At 40.3% G+C, this 27,221-nt stretch overlaps 1 protein-coding gene across 1 annotated transcript in view; it reads left to right on the forward strand.

Annotated features, from left to right (window-relative positions):
• LOC149209489 (2-methyl-6-phytyl-1,4-hydroquinone methyltransferase, chloroplastic-like) overlaps positions 1–27,221 on the forward strand; it is a 155,190-nt gene that overhangs the window by 52,737 nt on the left and 75,232 nt on the right. The window contains exon 3 of the mRNA XM_089396377.1: positions 20,986–21,292. Within this exon, the coding sequence (XP_089252503.1) occupies positions 20,986–21,292 (307 nt within the window). The remainder of the gene's footprint in view (positions 1–20,985; positions 21,293–27,221) is intronic.

The raw sequence follows: 27,221 nt of genomic DNA on the forward strand, positions 1-27,221 counted from the left end.
ATTTATCATTCATCATTCGAGAATCTAATTAGTACTAAGCAAAATAAACTATAATAGATACTGAAATCTAAACACTGGAATAGTAAATTGATATAACTAGACTCAAAAATAGATAGAGTCATTGTACATTTAAAGAGACCCTTCTTGGGCTTTTGAATCATGTAAAAAGGTTTATTATTGGGGCCGACAGGTAGAGAACAAGGTGGCATTGTAGTGAGGCTGACAGGTGGAAAGTAGGCTCGTGCTAGAGCGAAGTGTTCAAGGTGGGTCAAGACTGGAACCCCGTAAGATATTAAGGAGCGACATTATAAGAAGTTACATATATGCGGGCATCTGGGCTCCATCTCTGTAGTTGCATATGTATATGAGCGGGCCTGGTTAATGTCTAAGCATCGGGTTCGTGTTTTATGCAGGTTTTGAGGGCTAAATGCATAGAGCTGGAGCGAAGGCACATACAACAGAGAACTAGGGGCATGGAAAATTTATAAAGGGAATTTAGCCCCCACAGGCCAACAAAGGAGTTTAGCGCCTGGAGGCCTAAGCTAGAGGTCACAACACCTAGTCCTGTGGAGGAAAACAGGTAAAGGCTGCGAGCCCGTAGGTCTTACGAAATGTTATTTAAAAAGACCTAGGCACCAATGCATTCGGGCCTCCAAGTCAGTAGCTGCATATGTATAAAAGTAGGGGCCGAATGAATGTTTAAAGCGACAGTTTTGCATGTTTGTTGACCAATGGCTGTATGCCAAGCTATTTACACAACACTGTGAGCTAGGGCTCTGGAGTTAAAAGCATGGATGATTCAACAACTGTGTAAATGCGCTTTGTAGGGTTGGTGCCATTGGATTAATGGTAGCTGCAGAATAGTGTTGTCTAGAGATGGAAAGGATCACGATTGTGCAAGAATTCAATGGAGCTTGTCTCGAACCAAAACAAGCCACCTCTGATTTGCCTTACACGCAATGAAGAATTAATTGAAATATGGGTAAGAGTAGAAGCTCTAATGACAGAGCACGAGAAGCTGTTGGAAAATGTAACTAGGTTTGGTCTTCATTAATGTATTTGAGTCATCATGTAATATACTTGTTAAAAGAATAAAGAAAAGTATTTATATTATTATATCAATGACTTATTAAAGCATGGGTTTCATGCTTGGGTCATCATTATATTGGTCAAAGTCCCCATTGTGGACTCCTAGGATTAATATTGAGTCAATAGAGTCATTATACATTTAAAGAGACCCTTCTTGGGCTTTTGAATCATGTAAAAGGTTTATTATTGAATCAAGTCAGCTTAAGGACACCAATTCGACCTCACTTGGAGCCTATAAATACAAGGAGATCAAATTCATTTGGAGCATCTCATCTCAAGCTTGTTTGATATCTCTTGTGAAGCTGGGAAAAGTGCGAAGTTGGTCAAGGAAGGAAAAGGAAGTGCGAGTTGGGTCAAGTCGAAGGAGAAGGAAGAAATCGAAGTTTTGGTGCTACTCTCTCTCTGTTTTGTGCCCTAGTTTGGGAGATCGAAGTCTTACAAGTGTTGCTGCTGCTAGTGGTTGCCTGATGCCGTAAGTTGTTGCATAGTCGAAGTTGCTCGGGTGGAAGTGCTACTGCAAAAGGTTTGAAGATCTGGAAGGGCTGACTTGGTGTGGAGGGAAGGTCTGGTCTATGTCTCGATTGAAGAGTCTCAAAGAATACTTTTGAAGGAAGAGAATTTTTGATTGGGTTTTCCCCTCGAGAAGGGTTTTTCCTTGGCATAGTGCCTATATCTCGTGTCCTCTGTTTTTGTGATCTTTGTACACACATATTACGGTAATTGTTTGATGAAAGATAAGATAATAAAGAAGTAAAAGAAGCCAACACAACTCTCAAGTAATTATCAAGTTAGAGGAATCAAACCCTAATCTACTTGCATTGATTTCTCAACATGGTATCAGAGCAAAGGTCAGGAAAAGTTGAAGATCACTTTGCTGGCATGGATTCCCCCTCTTTGATAAACTACATGAGAATGGGTATCAACACTGCTGGAAGCTGGATCAAGAAGTTCATCTACTACTTATTCAACAAGGTCAAAAGTGAAGGGTTCTTGGCTGCTCTTACAAGTTCTCTTAGTGATGCCAATGCATGGATCATTGATAGAGCATCAAGGCACATGACACGAGAAAGTAAACAATTTCATACACTATCAAAGGAGCCATCTTCTCATTTAGTGGAATTGGGTGACAACAAAAGCTATGCTGTTAGAGGCTTGGGATCGACATTGTTGAAGCTAGAAAATGGATCGAAGCTGCACCTCAACATCATACTATATGTTCCAGGTTTGGAAAATAATTTGCTTTCGATTTCTTGTTTAGAATATGAAGGGGATAAAGTTGCTTTTGTTGATGGAAAAGTATTGGTTCGAGGAAAAGACTCTAGCATTGATAATGCTAGGGTTATTGGAGTTTGTGAAGGAAGCCTTTATAGAGTTATTACACCACCTCCTCAAGCTTTGATTCATATGGAGATCAATCCCATTGAGCTATGGCATATGAGTTATGGTCATCTACGTTATAAGGTCATCCCTACTCTTAGTCAATTGGTTCATGGCATCCACAATGTGAAGTTAGATCATGAAACACTCAAGGGATGATCTTTGGGAAAGCATACAAGAAAGCCATTTCCAAATAGTGAAACTAGGTCTAAAGAGATATTAGACCTCATTTTTTTTGATGTGTGTTGGCCCATGTCTGACAAATCACTTGGAGGTCATCTCTACTATGTAACATTCATTGATGACCATTCTAGAAAGACATGGCTCTACCTTCTCAAAACAAAAGATGAAGTATTTGAAAAGTTCAAGGAGTTTAGGTCCGAAGTGGAAAACCTAATCGAAAGAAAGATAAAAAATCTAAGGTCCAACAATGGTGGGGAATACACTTCTAAGGAATTGATTGCATATTGCAAGGAAGCATGAATTAAGAGGGAGCTCATTGTTCCCTATTATCCTGAACAAATGGAGTGGCCAAAAGGAAGAATAGGTCAATTGAAGAAGGCATTCAAACAATGCTCCTTGATCAAGACCTACCAAAATTCTTATGGGGAGAAGCAGCAATGACAACCATGTACATTCAAAATAGAAGTCCTCATAGAAGTCTTAATAATGTAACACCCGAAGAAGTATTCACAGGAAAGAAACCAAGTGTGGATCACCTTCGAATCTTTGGAAGTTCGACATACATCCATGTTCCAAAAGATAAGCAAAAGAAGTAGGATTTTACAAATATCAAGGGAATATTTGTTGGATATAGTCTCTCCTCAAAAGCATATAGAATCTACATTAAGGAAGGAAGACATATTTAAGTAAGTAGGGATGTCATATTCGATGAAAATCAAGCCTACAAGAAATCAAAGGATATTCCTATTGATTCTAATGATGAAGAAGTTCCAATATTTGAAGAAGTAGAAGATCATCATGAAAACCCTACTACAAATAAAAAAGAAGGACCAAGTGAGCCTATTCAATCTGTGGTTATTCTAACAAGGAAAAGGCCAAATTGGTTAAAAGCTACATTCAAAGATGCTGAAGGACATGAAGCTGCGAAAGGAACATTCAAGGAAAGTAAAACACCGAAGTGATATTCTAGCTATGCTGCATATATGACAAAGTTAATTGAAGCTGAACCATCTACATTCAAGGAAGCTGCTCATCAAGAAGTTTGGAAGCAAGTGATGTAGGAAGAATATCAATTCATTATGAAGAATGGGGTTTGGGAAATCGTTCCTAGACCTAGTGACAAATTGGTTGTCACCTCCAAATGGATCTATAAGATCAAACATGACGCTGATGGAAGTATAGACAAATACAAAGCTAGATTCATTGCAAGGGGTTTCTCCCAAAAGGAAGGCATTGACTATGAAGAAACCTTTGCACCCACAACAAGGTACACTACCATTAGATCTTTGGTTTCATTGGTTGCTACAATGGGTTGGAATATCCATCAAATGGATGTGAAGACTGCATTTCTAAATGGGACCATTGATGAGGAAGTGTATATTGAACAACCGGAAGTCTTTGAAGTTAATGGCTGGGACTCTCATGTTTGTAGATTCAAGAAGGCCCTGTATGGTTTGAAGCAAGCACCTAGGGCATGGTATGCAAGAATGGATGCATATCTCCTTAGAATTGGGTTCGTAAAGAGTTTTGTTGATCCAAATCTCTACATCAAGGTCGTGAATAATGAGCCTATCATTATTCTACTCTATGTGAATGATCTATTCATTACAGGTGTGGAGCGAAGAATTCAAGAATGCAAGAAGATGTTGGCAGTTGAATTTGAAATGAAGGATCTAGGACTCATGCACTATTACCTGGGTCTAGAAGTATGGCAGAGACTTGGGGAGATATAATTGGGGCAAGGAAAGTACATCAAGTTGTTGCAGAAATTCGGGATGATGGATTCCAAGCCAATGACTATTCCTATGTTCACTAATCTCAAGAAGTTGAGGGGCTCTGACTCTAGTCTTGTGGATCCTACCTCCTATCGTCAGATGGTGGGCTCCCTAATGTATTTATTAAATACTAAACAAGATATATGCTTTGCAGTAAACATTCTTAGTCAATTTCAATTGGAGCCTCGTCATGATCACTGGATAGCTGGCAAACACATATTGAGGTATCTTCATGGCACTATACATCACTGCCTAAAGTATGATAGTAAGAAAGTCAAGCTAATTGGTTATACAGATTTTGGTTGGGGTGGTAGTCAGACCGATGGAAGGAGCACTACCAGAGGGTGTTTCAGTCTAGGAGTTGCTATGATCTCATGGATGAGTAGGAAGCAAGATCCTGTTGCTTTAAGTAGTGCTTAGGCAGAATATGTGGCTGCATGTGAAGTAGGAAAGGAGGTTGTTTGGTTAAGGAAACTTTTGGGCCCTACTGTGATTAATTGTGACAATCAAAGTTGTATCAAGATGACTGGAGATCCCGTGTTTCATGCTAGAACGAAGCATATCAAAAATAAGTTCCATTTTTTTAGGAACTTGGTACAGGATGGGATCGTGAAGTTGGAGTATTTCTCGACAAATGAACAGGAAGCAGGCATACTAACAAAGTCTCTTCCTAATAAGAAGTTTGAATATTTAAGAAGCATGCTTGGTTTAGTAAATATTGTTGATTGTATTGATGATAAGAGATTGGAAGAGATTTGTTGAGGCTTTGCGAGTGAAGCATTGCCTGGGAGGACATTTGGCCAACACTTTGTGTTGATGTCTAGGTCCCAAAGTAGGGAGGGTGGCATGGGTTGTAGATCTCTAACCATGGATACGCACCTAGGTCCCTGGGTTGGTGGTTAACAAGTAAGCCTGATGGTACCTAGAGAGGCTGAAAGCTTGAGTCCACCTTATTCCCACTTGGATAGATTGCCCTGGTCAAGAATCTAGTCCATGGCATTGTGGTGCCTAAACTGTTGAGAGACCAATGGATAGATTGCCCTGGTCAGGAATCTAGTCCATGGCATTGTGGTGCCTAAACTCTTCATTGTTCATATAGTTTGAGATCTTCCATTATATTTGTATATTATGAATACCTCCCTAGTTAAGAGGGAGTGTTGGAAAATGTAACTAGGTTTGGTCTTCATTAATGTATTTGAGTCATCATGTAATGTACTCATCAAAAGAATAAAGAAAAGAATTTTTATTATTATAGCAATGACTTATTAAAGCATGGGTTTCATGCTTGGGTCATCATTATATTAGTCAAAGTCCGCAATGACTTATTAAAGCATGGGTTTCATGCTTGGGTCATCATTATATTAGTCAAAGTCCCCATTGTGGACTCCTAGGATTAATTTTGAGTCAATAGAGTCATTGTACATTTAAGGAGACCCTTCTTGGGCCTTTGAATAATGTAAAAAGGTTTATTATTGAGTCAAATATAATTTATGTAACCTCCACACCAAGTCGGCCTAAGGACAACAATTCGATCTCACTTGGAGCCTATAAGCACAAGGAGATTGAATTCATTTGGAGCATCTCATCTCAAGCTAGTTCGATATCTCTTGTGAAGCTGGGAAAAGTGTGAAGTTGGTCAAGGAAGGAAAAGGAAGTGCGAGTTGGGTCAAGTCTAAGGAGAATGATAAAATCAAAGTTTTGGGGCTACTCTCTCTCTGTTTCATGCCCTAGTTTGGAAGATCGAAGTATTCCAAGTGTTGCCGCTGCCAGTTGCTACCTGATGCCGTAAGTTGTTGCATAGTCGAAATTCCTGGGGTGGAGGTGCTGCTGCAAAGGGGTCGAAGATCTGGAAGGGCTGACTTGGTGTGGAGGGAAGAGGGAAGGTCTGGTGTATGTCTAGGTTGAAGAGTCTCAAAGAATACTATTCAAGGAAGAAAATTTTCGGCTGGGTTTTCCCCTCAAGGGGATTTTTTCCCTGGAATAGTGCTTATATCTTGTGTCTTCTATTTTTGTGATCTTTATACACACATGTTATGGTAATTGCTTGATGAAAGATAAGATAATAAAGAAGTAAAAGAAACCAAAATAACTCACAAGTAATTATCAAGTAAGAGGAATCAAACTCTAATCTACTTGCATTGATTTCTCAACAGAAGCCACGTCTACAAGTACACTCTAATATCTGTGGGAAATCAAGAAGGATGGAGAACCTTGCTGCAGTACTAAGTCTGAGCTAAGAATTAATTTCCAGCGTGGAGAAATGATTAGGTGCCCATCCTCATGTTTAATGCAGGTGCGATATTGAGTGAACGAAACCCATTCTTAGAGATTAAATAGGTAGACGTGTCCTACGCAGCATGGGTAGCCATGATGGAGTACGCTCTCGGGCAACTTGGATGGCAGAGTGATGACTGGCAGAGATAGTAATGTTCCTTGTGCAACAAAGGAACAAAACAATGGATTGCAGTTGTGCAATGTGGGGAAAGCATCATTGTTGTGAGTTGAAGTGTGTAGCGCTGCGTGAAAAGAGCGAGGTGTTGTATGGGAGTGTGTGAGTTGAAGATTGACTGGGGCCGAGAGTTGATAGTGATACATAGTAGCTGAGGGTCGAGACTAGTGTTGGTTGAGCAGTGAAGAGGGCAGTGCGAAGAGGAGCAACAGAGCAGAAGGGAAAGTGCTAGCTAGAGCAGTTGAACAGACTTACATTCTGAGCATTTGTTGAGGCCTTTGTTTTCAGTTTGAAAATTGTATGAATAACAGAACAGTGGCCAGAGCAGGTAGTGGCCTATATTCATAAGAGGTTGGTGCCTCTTAACAAGTAGTGACTTGCTTTCTTAAGGGCTTGGGGCCTCCTTTGAGTAGGTGCTCACAAACAACTTGATGTAATTAAGTAGGTGCTTAAGTTACATCATAACAACAAACACATTGGTGGTTTTCTCCCTTTGGGTTTCCACGTAAAAAATCCCTGTGTCAATATGTGTTTGCTGCTCAAATTGATGGATTGTGTACTCATTTGAATGGTTTCCATTGCTGTATGTATATTGTATCAAGAATCCTCACATTGTGAAAATTTCTGAATTTAACACATCAGAAATCCCTACTGCTATTTCTGGTTTATTATCTCCTACTTGTTTTTTACATTAACAAGTTGTTTAATCATATAAACATGGAAATAAACACAATAGAAACCTTCACAAATATACAGATCAACAACTGAAATAAACTGAGACAACACAAGGGACATCGTTATTTTTGGACAATCGTCCCTGGAAAAACCCAATGCGGGAAAACTGGTGTAGCAAATATGAGGGTTTTATTATTATGCAGATTTCTGAATACAACTAGGGTGCCAGAGATGGCTCACCCTTCAGAGATTTTCCTTGGCAGAAGTACTTGCTCCGGAGACAGAGATTCTGGATAATTCAGCGATCGAATGATTGGCCCCATAGTAACTTCGATTGTTCCTTAGCTAGACAATGAAAGTTGCTCCAAGCTATCTTCTGGAACTGCGTCACCCTCGAGGGATTGCGTCACCCTCTACGACTTTGCGTTTTCCTCTCAGCTCTTAGTCTGCCCCACAGAAACACCACAACGCAACTCCTTCAGCCCAGCGTCAGCTCTGCTAGCCTTTGTGTCTGCCTACGTCAACTTCTTGGCCTCCTGCATCCTCTGCGCTGGCCCTCTAAGCCTCTGCGTCAGCTCTAGCTGCCTCTGCGTCAACCCAGGCTGCCTTTGCGCTCTCTCCGACACTTTCTCTGCCTCTTTGCTATGTATTCTCGGCCTTCTGCTGAACTGCCCCTCGCTGCAACAGATCACTAACTTGATTTCTCAGCAAACCCTGCCCCAGAAAATCGAATTGACTGATCAATTTGGTGTGTCTCCAACTGACCCTCAAGCCTCCTCTTATACTTTTCCTGTTGACGATTCAACGACCGAGATTAAGTCTCTAATCAACGGCTAAGATTAGATCTGGCTTGATCCTCGTTATTTAGAACTTTCTCACCCATATTATATTAATACACATTAATATTTTAATTTTCCTAAGTTTAGACTTAGGAACCCATTAAAAATATTCATTATTTTAATAACTCCTCATCTAGTTGGAATTTTCCAAACTATTTCTGGGTCTTGGAGATCTCATGTGCCTTAGCCTCTCCACCAATTTTCAAGGCTACAACACATTCGATGCTACCCAAAATCAACACACTAAGTAATTGACAAGTGTGAATGAGAGTAAGGAATTGAGCTTAAAGTTATAAAATCTCACTAATTATTGATTCAACCCCCCTCTTAGTCATTCGTTATCCCAAATCAAGGCCTACTAGATTTTGTGGTAACAAGGCGTATACGTTGATGAGTTAGAAGGGTGTTTGGAAGAAGCAGATTGTATTGGTCCCACTCTTACTGGTATACTCATCACTCTTCTTCTTTATATTGATGATATTGTTCTTTTGGTGAGTCCTTATGATTTTGGCAAGCAACTAAGAATCCTCCAAGATTGTTTTTCCAAGATGGGTATTGTTACCCACCATTTTGTGGGTGATATCTCTAGGAGATTTTTTTTTTCGAGATGTCCTCAGCCGGCGGCCAACAACCCCTTGCAACCATCAACTAGCTCGTTGTGCCATTTATCCGCCACCCGAGCCAGCCATGTGGTCCTTCACCCATCTATCATGATTGTATGTTTGAAGGTTGGCCTCTTGAACCTAGAGGTATGCCTTGTCATTTGGTAGTTGAGTATTGTAGTTTTCTTATCATGGATACTTCTCGGCATGGATTAATGGGGGGATTCAGTGGAAAGAGTGGGCTAGGTCTGTGCTCTTGTCTCTAGACCTCTTTTGGATATTAACCTTGGAACCTAGTCCTGTGGGATCGCTTTTACTGACCTTTGGGTTTTAGGGATGGTACTTGATCAGGTGCTCAAAATTATGTTCAAAAATCAAAATTGTCAGAATGGTGTAGGACCTGAACAACCGCGTAGTGCTCGTCATCCTGAATCTGGTGTAACTCATTTCGTGCGAAACGGACACCGTATGCTCCCAGAAACGCAATTTGTTCACTTTGTCAAACAGGTAAAAAAAAAGGCAAAGGAAATGACATGGCAGAGTCTTCAACGAATGGGGAAGCGCTAAGTGGCAGGCTGCCCTTGGCTCCGCATTTCACAGATCATAGAAGGAAGAGTTCCGCGGTTAAGGAAATCGATCCCCAGCACTACCGGGTTGCGATTTGCGATATCGCAATCGTAGATCGGAGGCGGGTTGACGGTAAAGAATCGGCCCTAGAGCGAAGTCGGAGTGCGACGCGATAAATCGCAATCACACATCGCATGGATCAAGTGCGTTTACAGAATCGACCCAGACAGAGTTAGGTTGCGATTGCGATATCGCAATCACATATTGTATAGCACGACGACGCGTTATGGAGAATCACCCTTGCTTCGACCGATTGTGATTAGCGATGGAACTATAGTTTACGGCTGCCAAGTGTCCTAATGGTCGACTAAAAATTTGGTTGGCAAGACAGGTCGGAGGCCAGGGTCGAACCCATGACCTCCCATACAACAATGCCAAGGTTTACCATTGAGCCTGCAGCATGTGACTTAACAAACTATGGTCGTGGATTATATTTTAAATTATGTTGACCGTCAGGTTGTGGGGAGACCGCCAGCATAATCACTGGCGGCCCTCCTATGTGAACACCTCATTCGCAGCCCACAGCAGTTATGTTGCCGCCACGGTAACCACACTGCCAATTGCCAGTCCAAACACCCATGTGACCACCTTATCTGCAGGCCGTGACAGGGGTTATGGGCGAATAAGCCGTCCTACAATTTCGCCTGTCGCGCGGCGGGGTTATGGGCGGAATTAACTGTCCTACAATTTCGCCCACTGCGCAGCGAAATCTTTGCCCAATTAGCACTTTTTGGGGCGAAATTGGAGGATCATGCCGGATTTGGAGCAATTTGTGGAGCGAATAGTGGGCTAACTTAGAGAGGTCATAACTTCTTTAGTTTTCGACCAAATTGGATGCAAAAAGAGGCTAGATAGGCATTTTTGAACATTCTGGACTCATTGGAGCAGGTTTCAGAAGCATTTGAGCATTGTAAACACATCTTTTTACACTTTTGAGCATAATAGAGAGGCCCAAGCCATTGGAAGCTGGACCAAGGAGACGTAGCCTAGTAGGGGTGAACTCCTTTATCATGTTCCTGTTGTAATATGTTTTTGATGATTCTGTACATGTTTATGCTGCTGTTCAGTCTCTTATTTATGTTTAATTGCTCATAAAATTAACATAAAAACTCATCATTTCACTTGCAAAAGTTTATGAATCCTTAAGCACAATGAAAGCATTTTGTTTCTAATCTGAGGAGGATCTTAACACAACAATCTAATATTCTAAATCAGATCATTTTGGTATCAGAGCACTAGGTTTGCTTTGTGAAAGAAGGATTTAACTGTTTGCAAGTTTATGTTATGCTTACAAGGTTAAAACTCAAAAGAGGAGAAGGGAAGTTGGTTGGAAGCCCTGAAGTTGGGTCAAGGAAAGGGAGAGCAAGGTTGCCACAATCTCCAACACCAGTTCAACCTCGAGTTGCAGTTGAGACTCCAAAGATCATGTCTCATGAAGGAGAACCTACAAACATGATAGAAGATGAGAAGACCTTTAGAAAGGCTTTCTTTGATATGACAGAGATGGTGAAGGTCCTCTATGAAGAGAGGAATACCAGGTTGCAAGGGGAAAGTTCCAAACCTCCCAAAGGAGAAGGCTCTTCAGGAGGAGGTAATGGAAAAGGAGGTAATGGAAATGGAGACAAACCTCCACCCTCTCCACCATCTTCTTCATCTTCTTCTTCACAAGCATCTTCACCCTCTTCCACTAACACAACCCTTACTCATACTCATCATCATACTTCAAAAGGAACTGGTAAATCACCTTTTTTAAAACTTGATGTTAAATTTGAGCTGCCCATGTATAATGGTGAAGTGAATGCAGAGAAGCTTGATAATTGGATTCGTCAGTTGGAGGTCTATTGTAGGATTCAAAACCTTCAAGAGGATGACATAAAGATTCAGTTAGCTTCCTTGAGAATGGAGGTTGCAATACTAGTATGGTGGGAATCAAAGACCCAAGAGGAGATTAAAAAACATGGTAAGATCTCAATTTCTTGGAATGATTTCATTGCTGTAATCAAAAGACAATTCTACCCTCTAGCTTATATGCAGAAAGCCATCATGAATTGGCAGAACTTTAGACAGCTTAAAGGTCAAAATGTGCAAGATTACACCCAAGAATTCAAAAAAAGGTTGTTTGCAATCATGGGACACATTGCTGAAGTACATAGGGGGTTTACATAATTACCTTAGGCATACTATCTTAATGTTTAATCCCAATAATCTAGATGATGTGTGTGTGCAAGCCACCCATCTTGAGGCAAGAGGGAAAAACACTCCAGAAGAAGGTAGTAAAAAGCCATTTAAGGGTAAAGAGAAAGAAAAGGGTTTCAAGGGAAAGAAAAATGCATCCATTAAAAAGGAAGGAGAGAAAACAATATGTAAACATTGTTCTAGAGAGGGTCACGATGAAGCTCATTGTTGGAAGCTTCATCTCGAAATGAAACCAAAGAAATTCAACAACAAAGGAAAAGAAAAGACAACTGCCGTCATTCAAGAGGATTTGGGATCCAATTCGGGTGATGAAACTAAAATTACAGCCATGGGTATAAAAGGAAAATAATCCATTGCTAACACTAGTATATCAAATTGTCACACTAGCACTCCAAATGAAGAAACAAGGATTGAATTATTTCATGTGAGGGTGATCTCCAAACATACAAAAATCGACACACTTTTTGATAGTGGGTCTCAAGCTAATTTGATTTCTGATGACTTAGTCAAAAACTTAATCTTGAAACCATTTTACATCCCAAGCCATATCCATTGGGTTGGATATGCAAGGAGACAAACTTACAGGTTACAAGAAAATGTATTCTTTGGTTTGCAATCACAAAAAACTTCATTGACAAAGTTGAATTAGATGTTGTACTGCTTGATATATCAGGAATTGTTTTGGGTAGTCCTTACCTTTATGATAGAAAAGAAATCTTCTATTGTCATGAAAACAAGTACCACTTGTTCAAGGATGATGTGGAGTATATTGTGAGAGCTCATCGCAAGAAACTAAATCTTTCATTAGTTAATGCAAGGAAAACGAAAAGACTAGTGAGTTCAAGCAGGGATTTAGTGCTTCTTATGATCAAACCCAATGCTGATATTGCTTATGAAGCGTTTGATGGTTGTAATTCAAATTTGAAATCTGAATTGGTTGATGTAGTTAACCATGATGATGAGGTGTTTTAGAAAGCAAAAGGATTTCCTTCCAAGAGGAGAATCCAACATGAAATACCATTGCAACAAAAGTGTCTTCTTCCTAACACTGACATGCGCAGGATGTTAAGAATGGAAAGTGCTGAAATAACAAAACAAATCCAAGGATTGCTGAATAAAAGGATCATTTGATCTTCTCCTTTACCATGTGGTGCACCCCTTGTTTTGATGCCCAAGAAGAATGGTAAGCATTTCATTGAATGGGATTCAAGAAGTGGTTTTCATCAAAGTAGAGTTGTTGAAGGAGACATATGGAAGACGACATTCAAAACCAAGCAAGGTTTGTTTGAATGGCTTGATACGCTTTTTGGTCTTTGCCATGCTCCTACCACTTTCATGCATATGAAGCAAGATGTATTGCAACCATTTTTAGACATTATAGTCTACTTGGATGACATTTTCATTTTCAGAAAATTTCATTATGAACATGTCATGTATGAGAAAGAAATACTTGATGTCTTATGTCAAGAACATTTGTTATTGAAGATGTCAAATTATATGTTGGATAAAACTTATTTGATGTACTTGGGCCATGATATTGGAGAAGATGAGCTGAAGTTAGACTTCTCCAAGATTGATGCCATTATGGATTGGTCAATGCTCAAGATAGTCATTTGGATAAGAGGTTTTTTGGGAGTAGCCCAATGTTGGAGGAAAGATTTTGTTAATTTTTCTTCTATTGTAGCTCATTTGCATTCTTTGGCAGTTGTGCAAAAGGTCTTCCAGTGGGGAGGCAAACAACAAGAGGCATTTGATGCTTTAAGACAAAAGATCAGTTCAACCTTTATACTTGTTCTTCTAAACTTGAAAAAGTCATTTGAGTTTCAGGTTGATGTATGTGACTATGCCATGGGCGCAGTCTTTATGCAATATGGTAAGCCCATTTCATTTCATTCAGAAATTTTCAATGGTGCAGTGTTTAAGTTGCAGTGACAAAGGCACTTTCATTGGATGGGTTTTCTTCTACTATTCCACTTGGTCAAAAGGTATAAGAAAGGTATAAGTGACAAGTTTGTTGATGTACTTTCTAGGCCTATAGTTTGGGTAATAACTATCCTCAAGCATAATTTTGTTTTACAAGAAAGTTATGTTCAACAAAATACATACTTTCAAGATGTATATTCAAGCTCAAGTCAAAGGAATCAAGTAGAGGAATTTGATTACTATTTGCATTGTAATGTATTGTATCATCTTGGTAAGAAGGATGTTTCTACTGATAGTAACATGGACAAAGCCAAATGGGTAGAGGTTGGAAAGGTGAGGGAACTGTACCCTCACATGTTGGACAACTGAAAGTGATCTTTTGGAGTTCAAAAGGCTTCTAGTGGGGAGGAGTGATCAGGTGCTAAAAATTATGTTTAAAAATCAAAATTGTCAGAATGGTGTGGAACCTGAACGACCACGTAGTGCTCGTCATCTTGAATCCGACGCAACTCATTTTGCGCAAAACGGACATCGTATGCTCCTAGAAACGCGATTTGTTCACTTTGTCAAACAGGGAGAAAAAAAGGCAGAGGAAATGACATGGCATAGTCTTCAGCGAATGGGGAAGCGCCAAGTGGCAGGCTTCCCTTGGCCCCGCATTTCGTAGATCGCAGAAGGAAGAGGTCCGCGGTTAAGGAAATCGGCCCCCAGCACTACTGGGTTGCAATTTGCAATATCGCAATCGCAGATCAGAGGCGGGTCGGCAGTAAAGAATTAGCCCTAGAGCGAAGCTAGAGTGCGACGCGATAAATCACAATCGCACATCGCATGGATCAAGTGCGTTATAGAATTAGCCCTGGTAGAGTCAGGTTGCGATTGCGACCTCGCAATCGCATATCGCACAACACAACGGCCCGTTATGGAGAACCACCCTTGCTTCGGTTGATTGCGATTTGCGATGGAACTATCGAAATTGATAGTTTATGGCCGCCACATGTCCTCCTAATGGTCAGCTAAAAATTTGGTTGGCAAGACAGGTCGAAGGCCAAGGTCGAACCCGTGACCTCCCATACAACAACGCCAAGGTTTACCGTTGAGCTCGTAGCATGTGACTTAACAAACTATGGTCACGGATTATATTTTAAATTATGTTGACCGTTAGGTTGGGGGGAGACCGCCAGCATAACCACCGACGACCCTCCCATGTGAACACCTTGTTCGCAGCCCGCAACAGTTATGTTGCCGCCATGGTAACCGCATGCCAACTGCCAGTCCAAACACCCATGTGACCACCTTATTTGCAGGCCATGATATTTTTTTATAACAGTCAGCGGGGTTATGGGCGGAATTAGCCGTCCTACAATTTTTCCTGCTGCGCGGCGAAATCTTTGTCCAGTTAGTGCTTTTTGGGGCAAAATTGGAGGATCATGCTAGATTTGGAGCAATTTGTGGAGCGAATAGTGGGCTAACTAGGAGAGGTCATAACTTCTTCAGTTTTCGACCAAATTGGATGCAAAAAGAGGCTAGATAGCCATTTTTGGACATTCTGGACTCATTGGAGCAGATTTTAAAAGCATTTGAGCATTGTAAACACATATTTTTACACTTTTGAGGATAATATAGAGGCGCAAGCCATTGGAAGTTGGACCAAGAAGACATAGCCCAGAAGGGGTGAACTCCTTTATCATGTTCCTGTTGTAATGTGTTTTTGATGATGTTCTGTACATGTTTATGCTGCTGTTCAGTCTCTTATTTCTGTTTAATTGCTCATAAAATTAACATAAAAACTCATCATTTCACCTGCAAAAACTTATGAATCCTTACACTTTTGAGCATAATAGAGAGGCCCAAACCATTGGAAGTTGGACCAAGAAGACATAGCCCAGGAGGGGTGAACTCCTTTATCATGTTTTTGTTGTAATGTGTTTTTGATGATGTTCTGTATATGTTTATGCTGTTTTTTAGTTTCTTATTTCTGTTTAATTGCTCATAAAATTAACATAGAAACTCATCATTTCACTTGCAAAAATTTATGAATCCTTAAGCACAATGAAAGCATTTTGTTTCTAATTTGAGGAGGATCTTAGCACAACAATCTAATATTCTAAATCAGATAAGTACTGCATGGGAAACGCTAATTTTGGTTGCGTGGTCCCGCTCCCTCATCCACATATATCACCCCCCTTCCACTTATTATAACTCCATTCATGATTTCTCCCACCTGGGTCCACATTCCTCCACTGGGTCCACATAGGGTTAGCCTTCCCCCTCCCCTTGTCCACACCTTGTGTTGGGCCTGGAATGATGCCCCGAAGGTTGATACAACTAAAAATAAAAGTAAAAGCATAATTGGCCACATTCAACAGAAAAATGTACCACAAAATGCAAAAGATGGCCGGGACAAACACATTTAGCATGTGGGCAAAAGCCAATACATGAGCTCTACCCCATTATCATGGCTATCACCCTGGTTCCTATAGGCCCTATATGAGCCTCCTTTATCCTTTCAGGAACCCATGATTGTCCCAACCCTTGGTGGGCAATGAACTGCCCTACCTTAAGGGGAGTATCCATTGCTATACCTTACATATCATGCTCTTATCCCTTGAGCCCCGCACTGTTAATCAAAGAAAAGTCATAAAAGGCAAAAGGCATATAAAGAAGGGTGGAAAAATTAAGGCCGGGGCACCTCATGTACCACGATTTCTCCCTCCTATACATTATATACCCAAGTGTGGGCTTCCATTTTACCAGCTACCCTTGCACCCCAATGTGTGGCCTATGGCTGCTCCTTTCATTCCCTACTCCATTCATCTCTTTATCACATGCCACCACCCTTTGAAGGATGTACCTTGGACATGCTATTCCCATTAAAGGTAGAAACCACCTAATAGGATACTTGGATAACCCCATTTGGAGCTTGGAGACATTAGCACATGTCAGAGCCCACTATGGAAGGGCATGCCATTATGAATTGCCCGCTTGTTGTCCATGGTTTAAGCTCTTTAACTCGATTTTCTTTGATGACTTGTTGTACTGGAATGCTAGGGGATGCATTGGATCTTATGTAGGATTGCAGATGGTCTCCATTTTGGGGTTTGGTCTCCATATATGGGGTCCTAACCCTGTAGAGTGCTACATTCGCACATGTAGGGCCTGTGTAGAGAGCCATGGGCCTCCACAAGTTACAACAGTATAAAGCACTCCATGGATCCTCAGAGATGTTTAGAGATTGCTTGAGATTCCCCTATTAGACGAAGAAGATGCACCTAGTTCACCATGCCCAGTTGGCCCCACAGTTGTAGCATGCACTTGGCAGATGACCTAGGACTTGTATGCTGATGTGGCATCACTTACACCATCATCTGAGCCCTTACAGATGGTCTACAAACATCTTCGACCTACTTGGAGACCCATGAGGTTACCTACGTGTCCTCACATCGATTGGGAGTACCACAGGTTTATTATTTGGAGAACAAGGGGCCAACCCCTTATCTACTATTTTTGGGAGTCCTATTCATCATTTTGGCACTTATGGACTTCAACAGGCTTCTTGAAAGGCTTGACGACATGTATTATTGATCATTCGACTTCCTAAGAGGCTTATTCTTTTGTTTATGAGCTAGTTTGGTGGGCTTGTCACCAAAATGCACATTATTTTATTTTAGGGACTAATGTAGGCCCAAGTAGCTAAATCGAACTCATTAGAAGTGTATTTGGAACTTGTATCTCTTTAGAGAATTTCGCTATCCTTCTTGGAGGACGAATTTTTGGAGTATGGAATGAATTTTGATGTTTGGATAATTTTCATATGTCCTGGAGCTTCTTGATGGCAAGTTTTTGATGGTTGGATATATTCTTATACATGTAAGTATATTGTAATGCTATTCTTTCTTTCTAATTTTGTCACATACATTGTTGTTGAGATTTCTCTATACTAGGGTTTATTCGCTGCATCTCTTATGCGAAGTTGTGGAAATTGTGTTTCTGGATAGTGAATGATTCATGTATGGGCCATGTATAATGAATCAATGTTCCTAGGGATGTTTCATTAATGAAATTCATCTTGATAAACCATTTTTCTTGCAAAGCGAAGTATAAAGTCTTTGAAGTTTCTTTTGCTGCTGCCCTAGTGCCAAATGAATTAGTCTTTGAGGCCTCCTTGACCTAGAAAATTCAAAGTTCCATAGTCACAATTCTACCTGACTCCATTTCTCCCCAAAGGATTAGGCACTGGTCCACCCAAAGGTGATCATCTTAAACCTTTCTCATCCAACTTCCTCTCCTTTTCTAGGCCTAGACCATTAGGTCTCCTAGGGCATCATTTATCTTACAAACCACCCATCAAAAGGGTTCGATCTCTTGGCCCCTACTGCGCTGGTGTGTCTCCTAAGTGCCCTCCAATTTTGAAGAAATTTCGACGGTGGGATTTGAGATATCCCAAGCCCTAGCCTCGAGATTGAATCTTGCCCTTGGTTTCCTTAGGCTAGAAGCCTCATTGGGACCCTCACATTATCTTGCATTAAAAATTCTTTCTTTGGTCCCTTTCCCCCTCCGGAATAGGTCAAGCATATCATTGGTTGCTAAACCCTACCCCCTTGACCTACCCTCGAGTCCACTTTGTCCCGTGTGGTCCCATACACTATTAAGGGTAATTCTTCAAGGATCACTGGGAATCCAAGCTTTCACAAGAATTTTAAAGCCTAGGAACGTCCATTGTAAGATACATACCCTAAACCTAAACCTTGAAATTCCCCTTAAGCCCTTCCTTGAGAGATTTAAACCTTGCCTCCAAAGCAAGCAAGCCACACCTTTGAGCCTCTCTTGTGAATAGGCTTCTAGGATCACCCCTCACCATATCATTGGTCTATCCATTTGGTGATCCTCATCATAACAGGTCTCCTCCCATCAGTGAAAGTCTGTAAAGAGCAGAGAGCTTTAGCCGAGGTGATAGTGGGCTATTGCTCCATTTGTTGCCCTTAGCCTAGTAGTAGCCCTTAAAGGACCTCCTTTTAGGACCCTTTCTAGTTTGAGCGGTAACAAGTATCACTGTTAATACTGACAAAGCGAAAGTCATGACAATTAAATTCAAAAAGATCACATATGATACTTTCATATATGACAATAACAACTTGGAGGAAGTTTCTTCATACAAATATCTTGGAATCGATATCCATCACAAGCTCAATTGGAATTATAGCATTGAGAAAATGATAAATGGAGAATTGGAAGCTTATTATGGAATTGAAAACGTTTGCAAGTTAATGGATCTTTTTATATGGGATTATAAAAAGAAAATTCCTCCTTGAGACTCTTGTCATCCTTGTTATTTTATATGGATGTGGGGTTTGGGTATGCAGTTTCTCCAGGGAGTCGTGGAGGAAGATAGAATAGATCCAAAAAATAGATTATAACCTATAATCTCAAGATTAAAGGAAATACATTTATCCTATCCTCATCGAAGCAAGATTTTCCCCCACTGAAAGCATGTCTATGATTATGTACCTATTGTATAAGAAGATGTTAAACACAATGAAAGAGAAGAGGTTTCCTAAAATCGCTTCTATTTCTAGCCAAAACTGCCTTCAGCTTAAGCGAAGATGGCATAAGGATGCCCCAGTATTGGCTAGAAGATTGGGGGATAAAGGAGGAGATCATTTTGCAGAATAAGGATAACATTAAAAATATTATTACATCAACATTTAAGGAGAAATTGTGGGGTAGGAAAGAATTAGAGGAAAATTGCCTAAAATATTCTGAGGATGTGATGAGCCCAAGTCTTGAAAGCCAAAAATATCTCTCTGTTTTGACTATTGTAAAGAAGAAAACGAATGTTGCTAAAATAGAGAACAATTTTCTTGAGATCCATAGTGAAACCGGACATTGATCAATTCCCAAAACGCCATGGGATGAAAGGGTTTGTCACTTTTGTGACAATAAGAGGGTTGAAAATGAAAAGCACCTTTTCTAAGATTGTCCAGATTATACTTAGATTAGATATAAATTTCAAAATTTTTGTTGCACTAGCAACTTTATAGACCTTTTAACTCAACAAAACTATGGTGATCTTGGAATGCTTCCCTTAATGCTTTTTAAGCATAGAAATAAAATTCTAAAGAATTCCGAGTTATCTCTTACTTTCTTAAGGTCTGACAGACCATATTCGCTCTTAGTGGGGATGTTAATCATTATCATCGTAAAATGGAAAAATATCCAAAATGTCACACTTATGGTTCAAAGTAGCACAACAACTTGGTGTAAATATTTTTTTCAATAAATTGGTTGTTCCTTCAAATCTGCACTGCAGACCTTTGAATCTCCAGTGCATTGATCTCAAATCTTAATAATAGCTGCTATGGATGCTGCAAAGACCAAATATATGTTGCAGACTGCTTGCACGTTTGTTGGCGTGCTCATCACACCAACTACAGGTCTCTAGAAAAGCCTTTTTGTATTTGTGGGTTGAGGGTTTAGGTATTTTTAAGCGTTTTTGTTGTTTGTAGAGTTTAGTAGTCAAGTTGGCCCCATGAGGGTCCACTCTTGGCTGGGTTGGCCTGTTATGGTCTGTTTTGACACCTGTTGGGGCTCAGCAGGCCACTGGAGCTCCCAGTTGCACGCATAATAATCAGGAGCTTCGGGGATGTTCCTGTAACACTCCTGTATTTGGCAAGGAATGGCCTGGAAACTTTGGGAACATTCTTAACCTTCCCGAGCCTCGTACTTGCGAAAATGGAATATTGCCTACTCGTTCTGAAGTTCCCTGGGACATGGGAAATCCAGGAGCAGGTCACCCAGCTGATGGAACAAGTTTTTGCAACATTGGAAACAATCAAAACTCTTTCTTTTAGCAATGAGAGAATTACTTTTCTTATGTATCTTTGCATCTTTTAAGTAATATGGAAATATGTTTTCTGTTCATGTGCTTTACAGACTGAAGGAAATTCATTCTTTTCCTCTTCCGCATAGCTTGAAAAATAGAACAACTTATCATGTTAGCTTGTTTTCTTGTACCACAGTAGCTTATATATGAGAACCATTTTGGCCTCGCTTAACAAAATTTTTGAAGTTTACTGCTATTCTTTTATCTTCTGTCAACGTAAATGAAACTACTTTTATATCCATTTTGTATCTCTTGACAATGTGCAGATTTATTTTAGTTATATGCTTCTCTTAATGAAGAAACTTCCTTTCTTCCCTTCTTTGTGTGTTTGGGAATTTTACTTATAAAATTGTTTTTTGCTGCATTTCAGCATAGAGTACTGGCCAGATCCCCAGAGGGGAATTAAAGAAGCTTACAGGGTTTTGAAGCTGGGTGCAAAAGCATGTTTGATTGGTCCTGTGTACCCAACATTCTGGCTATCTCGCTTCTTTGCAGATGTGTGGATGTTATTTCCAAAGGAGGAGGAATATATTGAATGGTTCACAAAAGCAGGTTTTAAAGATGTCAAGTTAAAAAGGATTGGGCCAAAGTGGTACAGAGGTGTGCGTAGGCATGGATTGATTATGGGGTGTTCAGTCACAGGTATAAAGCCAGCATCGGGTGATTCTCCATTAAAGGTATGCAATGGATTTGGGCCTAAAGCTTTTAGAACATTACATTATTTTGAATTAAACTGGAGTCACTTATTCTTTTGAAGCATTATTGCTGCAATAACAGTCATACATCAGAAATACTCTGTAAGTTATAAGTGATAAAAGCACATCCTAATGATATGTTTCGTTGCTTAGGTTTCTTCCGTTCTCTTCCACACATGAAACAAAACATTTTTTGTTTTATATTAGTAAAATATTACAAGAATGACATATAAAGATCAGCCTCTGAACATCCCAAAAGTGGAGATCTCCTACAGATGTCAGTGCTTACTCAATGGGCTAATCGGCCATACGAGAAGAAAATAATTCTGAAAATGCTTCAGTCGTCTACCTCTGCCACTTTAGGACAAGTCCCAAAGCTTCAGACACCATCTCTGTTCCAAAGCCATTAGTGCAGAGTCCCAAGGGTGAACCCTTTTTTCACATCAAATTGATTCATGTCACCAAAATTATCAGTTGAGCCAGCATATACCACCATCCACAGTCAATAGCCTTTAATGCAGCATACGCCAATTACCCAAAGACACAGAAATGCCAAAACGGTATCCTGTGCACAGAAATCTATGTTATCATGGGAAATGAATGCAACTGCAAGGCCAAATCCTATGACACAGGAAGATCTAGGAGATTCCTAGTGGTGGAAGAAACCCTTTGCTCTGACTAGAAATGAGGCCAGAAGAGGATTCCAAGTCACTACAAGATGCACATGATTACAAAAATGGTTAGTGTAGCTTCTGATAGATAACCCACCTTCCTTCAAGAAGTATTCTACATGGGAGAGAGCACTGACCAGAGCGTAGGTGGAAAGCTATGAAGTAAAGCTATCCGTGGATCATAATAGGGCAGCGGTTGGCTGGCTGATCAATGGGGAGAAAATTTTTCTCTTCGAGGTTTTGAAGTTTTGGTGGGTAACAGGCCCTAGGATGGATAAGGGAGTAACTTCCAGATTTGGGTTCAAAGGCTACTTGGCTCAATCTAGAGGCTTAGGATAACTAATAGAGGCTCAGCAAACAAGAAATTACATAATATTATCATAAGCTAGTGATGAAAATCAACAATTGCAGTGATTTAACAACTTATGATAGGCAGCAAGTTTAGCCTCGGAAACTATGATAACAAAGTGTGAAATGAAGGCTAAATTTACGAGTAAACAAGAACATAAAGTACAATCAATCTCAATGGCTAAAAAGGCATATAACAACAATTAAACCCTGTATGTCAGCCATAATTAATGGCTGGAAATTGCACATAAAATATGATTTTCACTTATCTAATGCTTTTAAGATAATTGCTAACCCTATGTAACCAATGGCCAAGTCAATACACGTTGAAAATATAGGATAAATAAACCCTAATTTGCCCTAGAACAATAAATACATAATTTGCCCTAGATCAAGCACAACATAATGCAAACTCTGGTCAACAATCAAATCTATAATACTGTATCAATGACATCCAGTAACGTCAAATCTCTGCTTCATTACTAACTTAGGTTCTATCAGCATTTGTATCACGACGTGAAACCATCAATTGTTCTCTGCTCAACCAGAACCAAGATTGCTTAAGACATCAGTACTGTCATATGCCTGAAAGTCCCAGACAATTTGATACAGTATGATACTTGCAATGCAAGCCCTAGCAGAGGTTCAGTACTGAAGATACTTCAGGGATCAGTCATACGCTGCTATTTACGGACTTTCCTGATGGGAGGAGCCCCTGTATAATAAGGATCACGAAGAAGAATAGATCAAAGATAGGACGAGGGGTGATCCTAGAAGCCTATTCACAAGAGAGGCTCAAGATGGTGGCTTGCTTGCCTTGGAAGGCAAGATGGAAGGCTCTCAAGGAAGGGCTTAAGGAGAATTTCAAGGGATAGGTTTTGAGTATGTTTCTTTAATAAGGAGATCCCTAGGCCCTAAAATTCTTGTGGAAACTTGGGTTCCAAGTGATCTTTGAAGAATTAACCTTAATAATGTATGGGACCACAGAGGACCAAGTGGACCCGAGGTTAGGTCAAGGGGATAGGATTTAACAACCAATTATATGCTTGACCTAATTAGGGAGGAGAAAAGGATCAAAGGATGAATTTTCAATGAAAGGCAATGCAAGGATGCCAATGAGGCTACTAGCCAAAGGGAAACCAAGGGCAAGAATCGGTCTTCGAGCTAGGGCTTGCAATATCTCAAGATTCCAGAGTTGGAATCTCATGAAATTTGGAGGGCTTCTTGAGGACACATCAGCGCAGTTGTGGACCAAAAATCGAAGTATTTGGATGGCTAGATTGTGAGATAATTGATGCTGTAGGTGACCTATGTAGGCTAGGCCTAGAAAAGAGGGGAAGGTGAAAGAAATTAGCTTTAAAGTGATCACCAGAGGAGGACCAGTGCTTTGTCCTTTGGGAGAGATAGAGTCATGGACGATTTAGAGTTTGGATTGATTTGCACTTGTCAAGGAGGCCTAAAAGACAACTTCGTTGTGGATTAGGGCTTAATGGAAGTCACTTCAAGGTCATTTATACTTTGTTCAACAATATTTGGTGACTTTTCAAGACAAGGATGTCTCTAGGAACATTCATTCAATCAAACATGGCCCAATCATGATACAACACTATTTAGAGATTCAATTTGCACAATTTCGTTCCAAGAAAAACAACAAATTAACCCAAAAATAGCGAAAATCCCAATATCATGAACGCAACAACATAAGAATCAAAATAACATTAAAATGGTACTTACATGTAAGAAGAATATATCCAATCACCAAGATATGCCAATCATAGAAGCTCCAAGACAAAGAAGAATAACCAAACATCAAAAAAATTCATCCATTCATCCGAAAAGTTTCATCCTCAAAAGATAGCGAAAATGTCACAAGAAGATATGATCCAATCCAAGTGATGATACAAAATGAATTCACGTCTCTCCTATTTATACACTCATTATGAGTTTGAATGACCTAATTTGAGCCTACATTAGCCCATCAACTAAAATCATGTGCAAATAACTATCTTTTGGTGACAAGCCCACCAAACTAGCTCATAAACAACATAATAAGCCTCCTAAGAGGTCGAATAATCAATAATGCATGTCGTTGGGATCTCTAAGAGGCCCGATGAAGTCCATAAGTGCCAAAATGATGAATTGGACTTCCAAAAGAAATGGACAAGGGGTTGGCCTCTTGTTCTCCACGTAATAAACCTGTGGTGCTCCCAATAGCTAAGAGGGCACACAAGTGCCCTCATGGGTCTCCAAGTAAGTTGAAGATGCTTGTAGACCATCTGTAAGGGCTCAAATGATGGTGTAAGTGATGCCACATTAGCATACAACTCCTGGGTCATCTTCCAAGTGCATGGTACAACTATGGGGCGGGTTGGGCAAAGGTGAACTAGGTGCATCTTCCTCGTCCAATAGGTGAATCTTGAGCAATCTCTGAACATCTTTGGGGATCCATGGAGTGTTGTCTACTGCTATGGTGGCCCATGGCTTTCAACACACACCCTACATGTGCCAATGTAGCCCTCTGGAGGGTTAGGACCCCATATAGGAGACCAAAACCAAGATGGAGACCACCTGCAATCCTGCATAAGATCCAATGTGTCCCCTAGCTTTCCAGTATAACAAGTCATCAAGGAAATCGAGTAAAAGAGCTTACAAACCATGGACAAAGGTGGGGACTTCATAATAGCATGCTCTTCCATAATGGGCTTTGGCACGTACTAATGTTTCCAAGCTCCAAATGGGGTTAACCAAGTATCCCATTAGGTGGTTTCTACTTCTAAAGGGGATAATATGTCCAAGGTACATCCTTTAAAATGTGGTGGCATGTGATAAAAAGATGAATCGAGTAGGGAATGAAAAGGGGCAACCCTGGGCCACATGCTCGGGTACATGGGTAGCTAGTAAAAGGGAAGCCCACACTTGGGTATGTAATGTATAGGAGGGAACAATCTTGGTGCATGAGGTGCCCCGACCTTGATTTTTCCACCCTTCTTTATATGCCTTTTGCCTTTTATGATTTTTCTTTGATTAACTATTCAGGGCTCAAGGGGTAAGAGCATGATATGTAAGGTATCGTAGTGGATATCCCCTTTAAGGTAGGGCGGTCCATTTCCCACTAGGGGTTGGGACAATCATGATGATAAAGGAGGCTCATCTAGAGTCTATAGGAACCGGGGTGATGGCCATGATAATGGGGTAGAGCTCATGTATTGGCTTTTGCCCACGTGCTAAATGTGTTTGTCCCGATCATCTTTTGCATTTTGTGGTACATTTTCCTGTTGAATATGGTTAATTATGCTTTTGCTATTCTTTTCAGTTACATCATTCCAGGCCTGACCCAAGGTGTGGGCAAGGGGAAGGGGAAAACTAAGCCGATGTGGACCCAGTGGAGGAATGTGGACCTAGGTGGGAGAAATGATGAATAGGGTTATAATGAATGGAAAGGGGGCAATATATGTGGATGAGGGTGTTGGAAATTGTAACTAGGTTCGGTCTTCATTTAATGTATTTGACTTATCATGAAATGTAGTTGTCAAAAGAATAAAGAAAATAATTTATATTATTGTAACAATGACTTATTAAAGCATGGGTTTCATGCTTGGGTCATCATTATATTGTTGAAGAATCTAGGGCAAGACGAGATTAATGATTCTTTTAATTATGATAACTGCTTGTGATGTCTTTTTACTTATTAGGATTATCTTTTTTTTCTTATTATTATAGTGTGTTTTTCAATCATCAAATAGCTACCAAAACAAGAAGATCAACAAGAAACAAGTACATAAGATGTAGGCTCCAAGCCAGGGCAAAACCTCTCCTCTTGAGAGGAAAACCCTTCAATCTCTTCTTATAGATTCTTTATTGAAGAGTACCAAGACCTTTGACCAACACTGAAGCTCTTCCAAGACCAAGATCAACTTCTCAATAATGTGCTTGCCTTACTGCTTTCCAAACCTAGCAGAATCTCTTCGGGCAACACTTCTTCGACCTCCAGCCACAGATTTTTCGGCCCTAACTACAAATCTACAACTTCAGCCCCCCGACAAAAGTTGCTACTTCGCACGTGTGGAATAGAACTGCTTCTTCTTTGCCTCCAGCTGCCTCGCTTGACCTAATTTGTCTTTTGGATCTAGAAGGGGACTTTGTTGGCCCTTCCTTCAACCCTTTTTCATCATATCAAATACTCACAACGAAATCCTAGCCAAGCAGCAAAAACCCTAGCGAAAAGCTGCATAATTTCAGCCCTCTTCTTCACATGTGTGGAGAGAAAGAGACAGAGAGAGGTTTCCAAAACACTTCTTCCCCTTCTTCTGCCTTCTTCACTGCCCTTTTTTGCTTCTTCCTTCGCATGAGAGAGAGAGGAATGAATGTGTCCAAATGAGGTCGAACTGTCTCCTATATATAGGTCTTCCAGGGGTACGAATTCCAGCTTCTAGGCCAACTTGTCAGGCTGACTTGGTCTTTGAAGGCTCAGTAAAATACAAAAATAATTCTTTTTACAATTTACAAGATGCCCTATGGGGTCTTCATATTATGACAATGTCCCTATTTGACTTCTTGACCTAGGACAACCCTAGAAGCACTTTCAATTAGTGCTTGACCTATAAAACAAATTTCTTGGGCAAGAAACCCAAGCTCAATAATAATAATAATAATTTTTCTTTCTTTTACAAAATACAAGAATCAAAAGTACATTTCATATTTATGAAGACCGAACCTAGTTACACTTTCTTCAACACTCCCTCTTAACTAGGGAGGTATTCATAAATGGTACATGGCTATTCTCAATACTGAAGAGATCTCATAAGAAGAGTCGGACTAGTAATCCATCTGTATAGCATCATTATAACCAACATTGTCACATAGCAAGGCCTTGACTAACAACTCTATCTCTC

This window comes from Pinus tabuliformis, chromosome 1_2, assembly GCF_031772625.1.
Source record: "Pinus tabuliformis cultivar Carrire ecotype Pingquan chromosome 1_2, CPIR1, whole genome shotgun sequence".
Taxonomy (NCBI): Eukaryota; Viridiplantae; Streptophyta; class Pinopsida; order Pinales; family Pinaceae; genus Pinus; species Pinus tabuliformis.